At 38.4% G+C, this 14,320-nt stretch overlaps 1 protein-coding gene across 1 annotated transcript in view; it reads right to left on the bottom strand.

Moving 5' to 3' along the window:
• Positions 1 to 1,348: 1,348 nt before the first annotated feature.
• Pofut3 (protein O-fucosyltransferase 3) overlaps positions 1,349 to 14,320 on the bottom strand; it is an 82,106-nt gene continuing 69,134 nt past the window's right edge. The window contains exon 4 of the mRNA XM_076852505.1: positions 1,349 to 2,075. Within this exon, the coding sequence (XP_076708620.1) occupies positions 1,842 to 2,075 (234 nt within the window). The 3' untranslated portion in view covers positions 1,349 to 1,841. The remainder of the gene's footprint in view (positions 2,076 to 14,320) is intronic.

Here is a 14,320-nt window from a genome sequence, read left to right as displayed (position 1 = left end):
AATTCTTCCTTTCCAATGTATACTACTTTGATATCATCAGATAAAAAGAGAAATAAAGCTCCCCTATTCCCAAGAAGTATGCTCCTTCCTGCAAAAAAGGGCACACTTCCTTTGACAGTCACTCTGACCTACTGACTTAGTAAAAGCACCTACTAAATTAAACTTCTTAAATTTTAGTAAATTCAAGAATATTGCATAAAAAAAAATTTCAAAGACTAACCCCATCACTTCTTTGTAGATGCAAAAACTAAGGCCCTACTATGCTGGGGGTATAGCTCAGTGGTAAAGTGCTTACTTAGCAGAGATACAAGGCCATCTCCAGCATCATTAAAAAAAATTAAAAAACAAAACAAAACAAAAAAAAAAAAAAAAAAAAAAACAGCAGTTCAGGGGTTAAGGCAAAAGGATTTCAAGTTCAAGGCAACTTAATGAGACCCTAAACAACTTAGTGAGACCCTGACTCAAAACTAAAAATATAATAATAATAAAAAGTACTAGGGATACAGTTCAGTGGTAAAGAGCCCCTGATACTGAATGCAATCTCCAGTACCAAAAACAAACACAACAACAACAACAAAACACTCCGGAGGCTCACCTAAGTTAACAGATTTGTACAAGATCACATTTAATTATGGCAGACTTGGGTCTGGGAAGAAATTAGTCATAGACACCTTCTCCTACCCAACAAAGTGACCTTCACCTGCTGGTGCCACAAGCAGAGAGAACACTGTATAAGAATGACACAGCTCACTGCTGGGCACATCAAGGGCACTGGCCACCACCTCACGGAATAAAAGTCAGTGTTGTTCTCCTTGTCTCTCATGGAACTACAGGAGACACCCCAGATAAGACAGCTGACCCTTAACAGGATCGGAAACCAGGAAATGCTCATGAAATGAACGCCTGTGGCTGCCCACCATGACAGGCTGTATATCATCCTAAAGACAAATCAGCTTCAACACAACTGGAGTGCCTGGGGCATTCAGTTCTACTCTCACGTTGATCAAAACATATAGGCTGTCCAGGCAGACCAGACAAATCTTATTATTCTGCTCAGAAGTATAAGGAACAACTGGTTAATCTCCCTGATCAAAATACACAGGAAGAAATTACTCCTTTATGAGACATTCCACTTGGGAGGGAAGACAGGAGGCAGCCTGGGGCAAGGTGAACATAAGAAAGGTCAGAGAGGCAGCAGACAGCACAGAGAATGGAGCCATATAAATAAAGGTGTGTCATGATGGTATGCACACAGACAATTGTATAAGAATATATATATTATATATATATATATAATCTTTTGACATAAAAAGCAGATAGTGCATTAGTTTGACACAGTTTTTCCTACTCCCTTGCATGCCTGGAAACAAACAGATGGAATCTCTTATTGCCAAATTCTAATGCATTTCATGTTCATGCTCAGCATAGAAACATTGGGCTTGCCAAAAGCCAGTAAATTGCTGATCGTTTAAGATATACATGGAGGAGTGACTATCAAAAGTCCACAGCTAGATACTCTGGCACCACTGCAGCAAGGAAAATACTCTATTTAGGTGAATTTTTATAAAAAGCAGCAAGTGTGTGGTCCAAATATGTAAACTGAAGATGGTCAATGTCCATAAAAAAATATTTACTTTTTCACTATAAAAAATACAGAAGCAAACCCCTAAGGGTAATAATTTATATCTGTTACTTGATAGGGCTCATTATGAGAACTGTAGCAATTAATGTTTATCCTAAAGGATAGTCAACAGAATAGCTATTATAGTCAGACATTAAGGCAACCTAGAAAATAAACCTCATAAAGGCTTTAGTCTGTGTTATTCTGATACTTTTGGAAATTACTCCTTAAACACTAGAGCCCAAAACTCTTGGGTTGAAAAATTTTGATTCCTATCCACCAGCCACCTCAGCGCCTGGGCTTCTTTCTTGGACTGCTGGAAGCTTGGTATCCACATCTCTCGCAGGGAGTTCCTACGCGGAGCCAGAGGAACTGGAGATGAGAAAGCAAATGTGGTAGGTTCTGGGCAACTCAGGTGTGTAACTTCAGCCTTCCATTTTTTGGGGGGTAAACCCTGCAAGAGACAAGAGAAAAAAAACTTAAGACAGGATAAGGAACCCCAATTTCCATGTTTCCATCTCACAATAATAGAACACAACACACACTTTCCCTAAAGCAAATATCTTCCCTAATAATGTCTCAATAGTTATACTGCTCAACAGTTGAAGGGTAAAGAAAGTATCTAATCCTTATGGAGACTACTCTGGGTACCACACACACAACTAGACAGCTGCATAGATTGTCTCATTTAATTCTTATGACAAGTAAATTAAATAAGTACCACTACCTTATTTTAGAGAGGTGGGAACTAGGGTTCCAAGAGTTGTAAAAACTGTCCCAAACAAATCTTGATATAACTAAAATGTCACCTAGTTCTCTCTAGATTCTAAAGAATTCTCCTTGCTTTTGTTATTATTTGTTGCCTCAGTTATGCATTTAGTTCCCTTTACCTGAATGTTACTGCCACTATGATCCTCCCTGCTGCTATAAGCTTGGTCCGTGCCCTTTCCTGGTTTATTTCCATGGTCTCCTGACCAGTGATCCTCATTTATTCTTGATTCACTGCCAGCCTATACTCAGCAGCTCTTTGCATTCCAAGTTTAAGACCAAGTTTTTTGATGACCTACAAATTTAAGATTTGTTTCTCTAATAATTTTCAAAGAGAAAGAAGGAAAGGAGAAAGAGAGAAAGAAAAAAGAAGGAGGAGGAGGAGGAGGAAGAGGAGGAAGAGGAAGGAGGAAGGAAGAGGGAGGAAGAAGGAAGAAGGAGAAGAAGAAAGTGAAAGAGAGAGACTCCAGAATGTCGGCCTGAACGTACACACCTAATTTCATTTGCTTATTAAACACCATTAAAATAGGAGTAAAATGATTGTCTTTGGAAGTTAAGAACCTGTAAGAATTGAGAGAAGAGAAGATGGCAGAATTGTAGTAAAATGTTGGGCACTAGAATAAACAGGTGGGACAGCAGTAAACAGTGCAGCAGCAGAAGTGTGAGATGCAAAGCAGCCTATTTTACACTGCAGAACCCTGAAGAATAAGAAGAAACAAAGAGAAGTAGAAAGAGGGACAACAAATTTAAAAGAATTAATAGAAAGTCTGATAAAGGTTTGAAAGACAAAGCTGAAAAATATTCAAAAACTAGAAGAAAAAGTATTTGAAGATTGGACCTCTGGGATCAGTTCAACACCAGAACACCAATCCATGAAATCCACTATGCAAATATTAAAAGTTCCAGCAAAGAGAGAGGAAAGGGAAGAAATGCCTAAGGAAATAATTCAAAGAAATTTCCCAAAGGTGGAAATCCTCACTTCCAGATATAAAAGTCCCAGTGAGGGCCCAGCATGACAAACACAAGAATCTCTCGCCAAAGTGCATTTTTATGAAATTTCAAAAGAAAAAGATTCTATTGTTGTAGGGATAGACCAGGCAAGGCACTGAAGATAGCAGGAAACAGTTTTATTTGACTGCAGCCAGGTTCAGAGGGCACAGTTTTTGCTGTAATCAATCAATCCCCTGAACCCTGAGTTCAGGTAGTTTTGGAATTTTATACCCAGCATATAAGGGGCGGGGGTGGGTGGGGGGGCTCAGAAGTTCACAGTCTGCAGAAGTTCACATAAAAGCAGTTTTTTCTTTCACTGTTCTGGGCAAGTTAACCCTTCAACGACAACACCTGAGAAGGGGAGAGCTGCTTCTTGTCCCCTTTCTTTCCTCCCGCTGCCAGCTGTTACCATGGAGCCTAATTGGTAACTTCTCTTAGAAATGTAGACATTTCTGTGAAGCCCAGCTCAAGGCCAGAGGCCTTGTTTGCACATTTCTACAAACTACTACACTGGATACATATTTGTGAAAAACTAGTAAGGGGGTGTCCAGCACCTGGAGTGCTGATTTCTTCCCAGTCAGTGGCCAAGTAAAACAGGGCAACACAAAAATAGGAAGTTTATCTACATTGAACTCTTTTGCTGATAGTCCTAAAATCAGCCATGGGGAAGATTTCTGGAGAAGCTCAGTTTTCCCACTGTGCTCTAAGGACTTAATTTCTGCTGGATCCCAGATCCCTGTATTAGACCTATGAGTGTTCAGGATAAGCAAAGTTGAATGCTTAGAGATGATCTAATTGAATTTGTGCTTCTTATCTACCTGAAGTGCAGATTCTTCTGGCATTTTCTCTCATTGGACAGTTTACTTCATCTATTCCAAGCTATCTTCCATCTTCTTGATGTTGACCATCCTCTAAACCCTTTCTTCTTCTCTCTCTGGGGCCTTATTCCACTGTGAAATGGTTTTCCCCTGCCAACCCTCCCCTTCATATTCAATCCCTTCATAGAAAGTCTCTCTTTGTTCTTGTTTAAAATAATGTTACTAATATGGTATTATGTAAAAATGTGGATGTGTAACCGATGTAATTCTGCAATATTTGTAATGTTTTGAATAACCAATAAAAAATAAATTATAAATAAATAAAAATAAAAAAAAATTTAAAAAAAGACTTTTTTGTGGAGAAAAGGGGTGCCACTACACTACACCTCCCTGGTAGGGAGGCTAATACAAGGATCAGAAGTTAGGATGGTTTTGGGTTTCCTGATAGCAATACAGGAAGTTAAGAATCAATGGTGAGATTCACTGAAGAATGTAAAGTTTAGTGAATAAAACTATAATTACGGAGAAAAAGGATAGCTGCATATCTTCAAAATATTTCACCAAAAGTAATTTTAATTACTCTGGTAGTCTGGTACTTTTTACACATGTCCCTTAATTATTTGATATTTCTCTCTTAAGGAGATAAAGTTTAATTCCACTCCCTTTGAATCTGGGCTGGACCTGGTGATTCATTAAGTGAAAAAATGAAAGTCAATAACTTCATAATGGAAAAACCCAGTAGACACCAGCCTTAATGAAGTTAATACCACCAGTAATGGCATGTGGCTATCATGCACCCCCTGAGATCAGACACAATGAGGATGCTTTCTCTTCTTTAGTATTATTTCTCAAAATCTATAACCCAAGTATGAACTTGAGAGAGAAAACATTAGACAAACCACATAAAGGGCTGTTTTACAGAATTATGACCAACACTGTTCAAAAGTCATTAAAAATAAGGAACGTAGAGATCACAGATTGAAGGAGAATAAGGACAGATGATGGCTTAATACAACCTAGAACTGGGATACGGTCCTGGAAGAGACAAAGTCTATTAGGAAAATATGATGAAAAATGACTAATGTTTATAGCTTAACCAAAATTAATTGTTGTTGAAAAATGTACCATGATTATGTAAAACATTAACATTAGAAGCCAGGTGAAGTGTACACAGAACTCTGAGCTTTCTTTTTAACTCTTCTGTAAACAAATTATTAAAAAAAAAAAAAAAAAAGCTTTCGAAAGGCACTGCAAAATGCCTTCAAAATTCTTAGGAAAACTGATGACTATTTTATAGTTTACACTCAAACTATTGCTTAAATGTTACAGTGGAATGAAGACATTTTTATACACTCTCCCAAGTATCTCTTCATAGAAAGCTAGTAGAGCAGAACAGAATTGAGTAAGGAGGTCCCAAGGTGATTACCAAAAACAACTTTGAGAAGACATTGTTCAATAAAAGAATCAGATGCAAACAGCTAAGAACTATGAAAGGGGAAGCTGGGGTTCAATATAAAGAACAATGTACCTGTCCAAGCTGGATAAAATAAGCTGTCTTTAAAATAATGAAATCACAAGGTGTGGTGGTGCATGCCTATACTCCCAGTGGCTCCAGCAGCTGAGGCAGTAGAATAGTAAGTTCAAACTCAGCCTCAGCAAAAGGCACTAAGCAACTCAGTGAGACTGTCTCTAAATAAAATACAAAATAAGGCTGGGGATGTGGCTCAGTGGTCGAGTGTCCCCTAGTTCAATAACCAGTATCCCCCAAAATAAGAATAATAATAATAAAATCATCAGCACTAGAAATTTTCTAGCACAAATTAGGGCACAACTTGTTCACAATATTTGAATCATCAGTTAGCAGGCAGCTGTACTCATCACATAACCTTCAATGGCCTTCTCAATACGGACCCTGTATAACTGTTTACGTGAGACCATTGGAAATGACAGTCTATTTCATTGCCAGCCCACTTGAGAAGACTCCACTCGACAGTACAGGATAAGGTTCCGTCTGAAGGTGACATAACAGAGGAAAGAATCCTATAAAATGGACTCTTTCACTCCAACATTCTGCCAAAAACATTTCACAGTATGAGCTGAAGGAAGTGTGTTTGATGAAATCATTATGGCACTTTTAGAAATAACCAAGTTTTGGTATTCCTTTCTAGCTGAGATCTTGGGAAGAAAAACAAGCTATTTCTAAAATATGATTTTAAAAGATTTTCCTTCCAAAAAGAATATGGCTCCTTCTTCAACAATGAGGAAAGAAATCAGATAATCCTCAAATTCTGAACTTTTATTGAGTCTACTGGAGAACTGAATCCCAGAGTGAGAAGCCCTTCCATGGAGAGGTGGACACCTGATCTGCTTCACCTGTGGCAGAACACAGGAGAAAGATGTGGTCACCATACAAACAGGTAAGAAGAAATGAGGTAGAATTCTAACGCTTCCTTAAGTGTGAACGATCGGCTACCCTGTCAGTTTGGCATAGCTGGGAGGTCCAGTTGCAAAAGGACAGTTCTAACTCACTCCAGAGCTCTTTGCTGTGCCTCTCATTCAATGCCAAGAAGGAAGATGAGGGTGGGGAGAAAACTAGAAAAGGCCCCCCACCTTGGCACAGTGCAGTGGCAGGAGGAAATCAACTTCTGCTTGGAAACATTCAATAAGTCTTCCCAACCTCCCCAGACCTTTCTTTGATAAAGTGAAAAAAAAGCCTTATGCCACCAAAGGAGTAGTAAGAAACCCTTCTGCCCCCAGACACAAGACAAAAATCTATTATTTACAGGGAATGGGGGGCGGGTCAAAGCAAAACTCCTCTCTCCTAGTTGGGAAAACGTTCAAAACTATGTTGGGCCTAGGATCCTACAGTGATCCCAGAGGTGACCTACACGGGTGGGGGGCACCCAATCCAACCCAAACCACAAGGCCCTGTTTAGCTGCCAGGGGAAGGAGAGGCTGGAACACCAGAAAGCTTCACTACTGAGACCTAGGGATTGAGGGCCTGCCTAGACCTGGGGCTGCCAACAAAAACCTGCCACACTGCCAACATGAGCCTACCATGAAGTAACAGGAAACGGCAGTTACATGGCAAGAGGAGCGATGCAGGGATCAATAAAAGTTGAGAGCGGAGGATGAACACTGAGAAAAGACTCTTCAGCACTCCAAACCCCACTCTAAGCCTGGGTGATAGCAAGGCTTAGTTACTAGATAAATGTTATTACTGAACGAATTTGAAGCCTGTGGAGTACTAAAGGCAATGACACAAATCCCAGATCTAGCTCAACTCCCTTACCCACTCACAGCCTGACAGAAAAGAAAACCTGCCCATTTCTACACACAAATGCTATTTACCTCAGTCTCTACACTCATGTGCATGATACTGAGCAATCCGTTAAAAAAAAAAAAAAAAAAGAAAACACATTTTTTTTAAATGGTCAAGAGCTAAAACAATCAACAGACTCAGATAATGGCACTATCGGGCAGGAACTTTAAAAATATCTACTGTTAAAAATTATAGTGGAGGGGCTGGGGTGATGGTTCAGTGGTAGAGCACTTACCTCACATATGTGAGGTACTGGGTTTGATTCTCAGCACCGTATACAAATAAATGAATAAATGAATAAAAAATATAATGGAGAAGGTGAAAAAACATGCATGAACTTAAGAGTTAAATCAGTCAAGAGATGTAATACAAAGCAAGGATCAAATGGAAATGCCGGGTTTCAGCAGTCGAAGAGATGTTATATGAGGTGACCGCTAAGCTACTTTGAACTCAAATATTCTGAGATCATCACATTAAAAAGATAAGAGAAAAAAATAAAAATAAGGAACTGACCAAATTCAATCAGGAGGACATACAAAATTTAAACAAATCAATTTCAAGCAATAAAAGATTTCATGAAAAGACTACCAAGAAAGAAAAGGCCAGGACCAGATTCTCAGCCAAGTTCTATCAGACCTTCAAGGAAGAACTAACACAATCCTCCCTAAATCATTCCATGAATTAGAAAAGGAGGAAATCCTTCCAAACTCATTCTAAGAAGCTAGTATCACCCTGATACCAAAACCAGACAAAGACACATCAAGGAAAGAAAACTTCAGACCAATATCCCTGATGAATAGAGATGCAAAAATTCTTAATAAACTACTAGCAAATCACATACAAAAACATGTTAAAAACATAGTGTACCATGATCAAATGGGGTTCATCCCAGTGATGAAAGGTTGGCTGAACATATGAAAATCAATAAATGTAATTCATCACATCAATAGGCTTAAAGACAAGAATCAGATGATTATTAATAGAAGCTGAAAAAACATCTGACAAAACCCAGCATCCACTCAAGTTTAAAATACTAGAAAACTTAGGGATAGTAGGAACATAACTCAACATTGTAACAGCTACACATGCTAAACCCAAGGCCAACATAATTCTAAATGGAGAAAAACTGAAAACATTCCCTCTAAAAACTGGAAAAAAACAGGAATGCCCTCTGTTACCAATGTAGTCCTTGAAACTCTAACCAGAGAAATTAGGAAAAAAAGAAATTAAAGGGATACAAATAAGAAAAGAAGAGCTGAGACTATCCCCATTTGCTGATGACATTCTATGTTTAGAAGACCCAAAGAACTCCACCAGAAAATTTCTAGAACTCATAAATTAATTCAGCAAAGTAGCAGGATACAAAATTAACACCCATAAATCAATTGCACTCCTATATATCAGTGATAAATCAACTGAAAGAGAAATTAGGAAAATTATTCCATTCACCATAGCCTCAAAAAAAATTTTTTGAGAGTCAATATAACAAAAGAGGTGAAAGATATCTACAATGAAAACTACAGAACACTAAAGAAAGAAATTGAAGAAGACCTTAGAAAATGTCAAAATTTCCCATGTTCTTGGATAGGCAGAATTAACATTGTCAAAATGGCCACACTACCAAAAGTGCTACACAGATTTAATGCAATTCCTATTAAAATTTCAATGACACTATTCATAGAAATAGAAAACGTAGTCATGAAATTCATTTAGAAAAATAAGAGACCCAGAATAGCCAAAGCAATCCTTAGCAAGAAAAGCAAATCAGGAGTCATCACAATACCAGACCTTAAATTATACTACAGAGCTACTGTAAGAAAAACAGCATGATATTGGCACCAAAACAGATATGAAGAACAATGGAACAGGAGAGAAGACACAGAAAAAATTCACACAAATGCAATTATCTCATACTAGACAAAGGTGCCTAGAGGAAAGATAGCCTCCTCAACAAATGGTGCCAGGAAAACTGGAAATCCACATGTAGCCGAATGAAATTGAATCCCTGATCTCTTACCCCGCACAAAACTCAAAGTAGATCAAGGACCTAGGCATTAGACCAGAGATGTTGCACCTACCAAAAGAAAAAGCAGGCCCAACTTTCTCATCATGTTGGCTTAGGAACTGACTTCCTCCACAAGACTCCCAAAGTGCAAGAAGTAAAATCAAGAATCAATAAACAGAATAATATCAAACAAAAAAGCTTCTTCACAGCAAAGGAAACAAACAAGGAGATGAAGAAAGAGCATACAGAAAAGGAGAAAAGCTTTGCCACCTGCACCTCAGAGCATTAATCTCCGGGATATATAAAAAAACTCAGAAAACCTAACACCAAAAAAATAAAATAAAATAAAATAACCCAATCAATAAATGAACAAAGAAACTGAACAGGCACTTCACAGAAAAAGAAATAGAATGGTCAACAAATATATGAAAAGACTGTTCAACATCTCTAGCAATTAGAGATATACAAATTAAAACCACACTGAGATTCCATCTCACTCCAGTCAAAATGGTAATTATCAAGAATACAAGTAATGATAACTTTTAGTGAGGATGTGGGGAAAAGGTACACTCACACATTGCTGGTAGAACTGCAAATTGGTGTTACCACTATAGAAAGCAGTATGGAGATTCCTCAGAAAACTAGGAATGGAAGCAATATTCTCCCAAAGCAAAGTTATCCCACTCCTCAGCATATACCCAAAGGACTTAAAATCAGCATACTATGGTGACACAGCCACATCAATGTTTGTAGAGCTCAATTCACAATAGCTAAGCTACTGGAACCAACCAACCTAGGTGCCCTTCAATAGATGAATGGATAAAGAAAATGTGGTATATATATACAATGGAATATTATTCAGCCATAAAAAATGGCTTTATGACTTTTGCCAGTAAATGGATGGAGTTGCAGACTATCATGCTAAGTGAAATGAGCCAATCCTAAAAAAATCAAAGGGTGAATGTTCTGATATGTGGATGCTAACACACAATAAGGTGGGGAGGGAAGAACAGAAGTTCATTGGGTTAGACAAACAGGAATGAAGTGAAGGGGGGTGATGAGAATAGGAAAGAAATCAGACATAACTTCCCTATTTCCCCACCAGTGAAACTCCACATCATGTACAACCACAAGAATGGGATCCTAATTAGAGTAAGTTATACTCCGTATTTGTAGAATGTGTCAAAATGCACTCTACTGTCATGTATATCTAAGATTAACAAAAATAAGGAACTGGGTTGTTAATATGTAGAAAACATGATGAAATTGACAGTTTCCTACTTGGAACTGTTCCTTCACAGATTTCGTCTAAAATATAAAAAGCAATGAAAAATTACTTCAGGAAACTCCAGTGAGAAAGTAAGTTCTGTTAACCCTAAGAGAGATTTTCTGCTTTATTCTGTTTAAATATAAATAGGAAACCTCTAAATTACCCATCTTTTAGAGTCATGTCACACCAAATCCACTTTTCCTAGAAATCCTCCCCATTTCATGCCTCATTTATCCTTCTAACTTCACAAAATCATCCCATCTACTTAAAACATTAATACTTAAGAAGAAAAGTTTTGACCCAAGGAGTTTATTGGATGACTCTTAATGACATCTATGGTGTAAGCATAAATTTTTACTCTGTGAGTAGATTTTGGGTAAAAGTTTGCTCAAAGAAAAGAAAATGTGAAGAAGCTCATTCTCTCCTGGCAAGTGTCCACTTAAGGTTGCTACTCCTGGTGGTGATTTAGTACTAGGGACACACGATGCTAAAAGCTTTAAAATGAGAATACAACTAAATGCATCTTTTGTTTCTAGGGTTCATCATCTCTGGTCAGTAGTTAACGGAATCGCTGTTTCTACAGAGTCGGAGCACTGGGGCAATAGGACTAACAACTAACAACCGGCTGACAGTGATTGAAATGGTCCTTTGGTAGATTCTCATAGAATCTTTACCAGAAGTGTTCAGATCACCCATCAGAGAACCTTTCCCTCCCATCAAAGATCATTTCTATGGCTACTCAATAATATCTGTAAGACCTATCTATGACAGGGACCGTGTATTTTATTGTCTACCCAAATAATGTCAGAAACAGAGCATATCCTCAATGAAAATGTTTCTCAATCATCTACTCAATAAATGAGTGGAGACTTCCAGATTTAAAAAAAAAATTCTGATTGACTAAACATACATTTTAATAATGAGAATAAGAAGTTTTCTAATATGACATAATCTCACAAGGAAAAACAAAATGGTGGAGAAACAGTAACAAAATTTTGGAAATGGCAAAGTCAATAGGTGGGTAACAATGACTTAATTGACTGGAGAAAGTTCTAAGTTCTAAGAGGCAGAAAAGCAACTCTGAACACTACAATGGGCCCAAGACATTCCAGAATTTGGTGACATAAGAAAACTCTGGAAGTGAGTAAAAAGCAGGGGCTAAAACAGAAAAGGGATTTGTTTTGGCAAGAAGCAACAGAAGTCACGGATCACTCTGCACAAACAAGAAACTGATGCTCCCCTACCCCAGCAAGTCAGGTGTCTTTTCCAAAGAATCTTGTATGGTGGGGTGGTTAGGTTTAGGGAGAGTGGGGCATAGTCGAAGGTTAGGGCACTCTACTCTAGCAGACACCTCTTAGGTGCCTGAACCATCTCAGCCAGAACAGTTTTGGCTTTTCATGGCCCTGGACAATTGTACACCTCAGCTTCTTCCATGTGACTCCTTTCCTGCCCTAAGATTTAACTGCGGATGTCACTATAAACTCTTCTCGGCAACTTATCACCCATGTGCAAGCCAAAAGTAAGTGGGACTTAAGTCCAGTTGGAAGAATTTTTACTTACAAAAGATCAAAATCAATGGATAAATTCACCCCCCTCCCTTACCCTGATTCTGAGATGCTCTATATGCTTCTCATTGGAAGGGTTGAAAAAATCAACCATTTGTCCCATTTAAAAGCACTCAGCTCAGTCACATCCTTATATTTGCCCCTCCTCCTTCACTGCTTCACTCACCTCTTCCTCCCTCCATCTCTACAGGATCATGCTTCATAATATAATCACAGCACATATGCCGCTGCTTCCCTTTCTGTCTTTCGTGGAACCCAGGTTAAAAGAGTTGGTGCTAGGAGTGGCCCTAAAAGGTATTCTTCAACTGATGATAATAAAAGCCCCACTACTGGTAGTAAATAACCACTAAAACCAATAAGGATATCACCTTTCACTTTGCACATGAGTGAAAAATGCAGGGCCTGCTCTAAGGAGAAATAACTCATAAACCCAAAAAGCCCCTGGAAGCTCTGGCTAGAACACACTGCCAAGAACTGGGGAAGCACATGCAGGGTATATCTTGAGGCATTTGGATCAGAGTGAGAGAAATATGAGGATAAATAGGAAAAACTTTATGGTCCTAGAGAGACACACTTATGATATGAAATACAATACTCTGGCAAGAAGTAGGACCTGAAGCTGGTCCTAATGATTTGTTGAATGTCCCCTTGAAACTGGGACATGATGAGGGTGTACTATAAATGAGACAGAAATGGCAAAGCTTGCTCGGCATAATATCAGGAAGATGGTAAGAAAGCTCAGGAGCTGGAAAAGTTAGGATGGATTTACTACGTAAGACTGAGAACCAACCCAAAGGACACTGAGAGCCCAAGAGGACACTTTACAACTTCAGTATGGGAAGAATGACTGACATGAGAGAAGACAGAAGGACTGACACTTCTTATCAGTGTGCCTCTAGAAACAGAGTCTCTAAAAATAAAAATTATATATATATATATATATATATATATATATATATATATATATATATATATATATATATATTTTTAAGCAAGCTCCAAAATGAGACAAGATCAGATGTCAGCACTTGACCATCAGGGAAAGTACCATAAAGATTAGGAATGCCACACTAGAGTTGCCTCACTCACAGGGTTTGTAGCATTTCTGCAGGTGAGATAGATGGTGGTCAAAGTAAGTTAGTTACTCAGATTGTATAACCAAAAGGGATAAATCGTGAAGAGAGAATGAATGGTAGTTACCACAATGGAACTCACTGTTTCAAAAACTAAAATTAGGTCACAGAGCAGAGCCACTGGCTGAAAGGCCCATTGCTGCAGTTCATTATTCATTTGAGAAGAAAAGCAGAATATTCAGATTTTCAAAGACTGCTGGATGCAGGGTCTGAAGTTGACAGTTGCCAGAGGCTCAAAACTGCACCATGACCCTCTGTTCAGAGTAGGAGCCCATGGTGACCTGATGATACGTGAAGTTGTTGCCTATGCCTAGTAGCTCCAATGCTTCTACAAATACACCTTGTGTTGATTTCCTTGGTTCCTGAGTGAGTATGTGGGGAAGTGGTACTTAGCAGCTGGAGGAAACTTCATATAAATTCCTTAATCTGAGGGTCTAAGAAAAAAATCATGACAAAAACCTTCAAGCTGCCCCCTTTAATTAGGACGCTGATTGAAGCTATACCATATCCTTGGGGGAAACTTCAGAGATCAACACCTGTATCAGACTGAGGGCTTGTCCTCATGATCCCCACTCACCCCCATTTAATTTACTTTTTTTTTCTCTTGACAAAAACAAGTTAAATCATGGCTGAAGATGGGATATATTATGACCTTAACCTAATAGTGAACCAACTACCACTGCCCTACTGAATGTGCTATCTATGTAAGATCAACACTACTCCAACCAATATCTGATATTAATGACCACCAATAAGTGTCCACTGACAAGAAGCTTAACAAGCAGGTTGATAATATGGTTTGTCTTGGATGTCACCCAGCTTCCATGC

Source organism: Callospermophilus lateralis, chromosome 4, assembly GCF_048772815.1.
Source record: "Callospermophilus lateralis isolate mCalLat2 chromosome 4, mCalLat2.hap1, whole genome shotgun sequence".
NCBI lineage: Eukaryota > Metazoa > Chordata > Mammalia > Rodentia > Sciuridae > Callospermophilus > Callospermophilus lateralis.
Note: the sequence above shows the minus strand (reverse complement) of the source record. Positions and strands in the feature narration are given on the sequence as shown.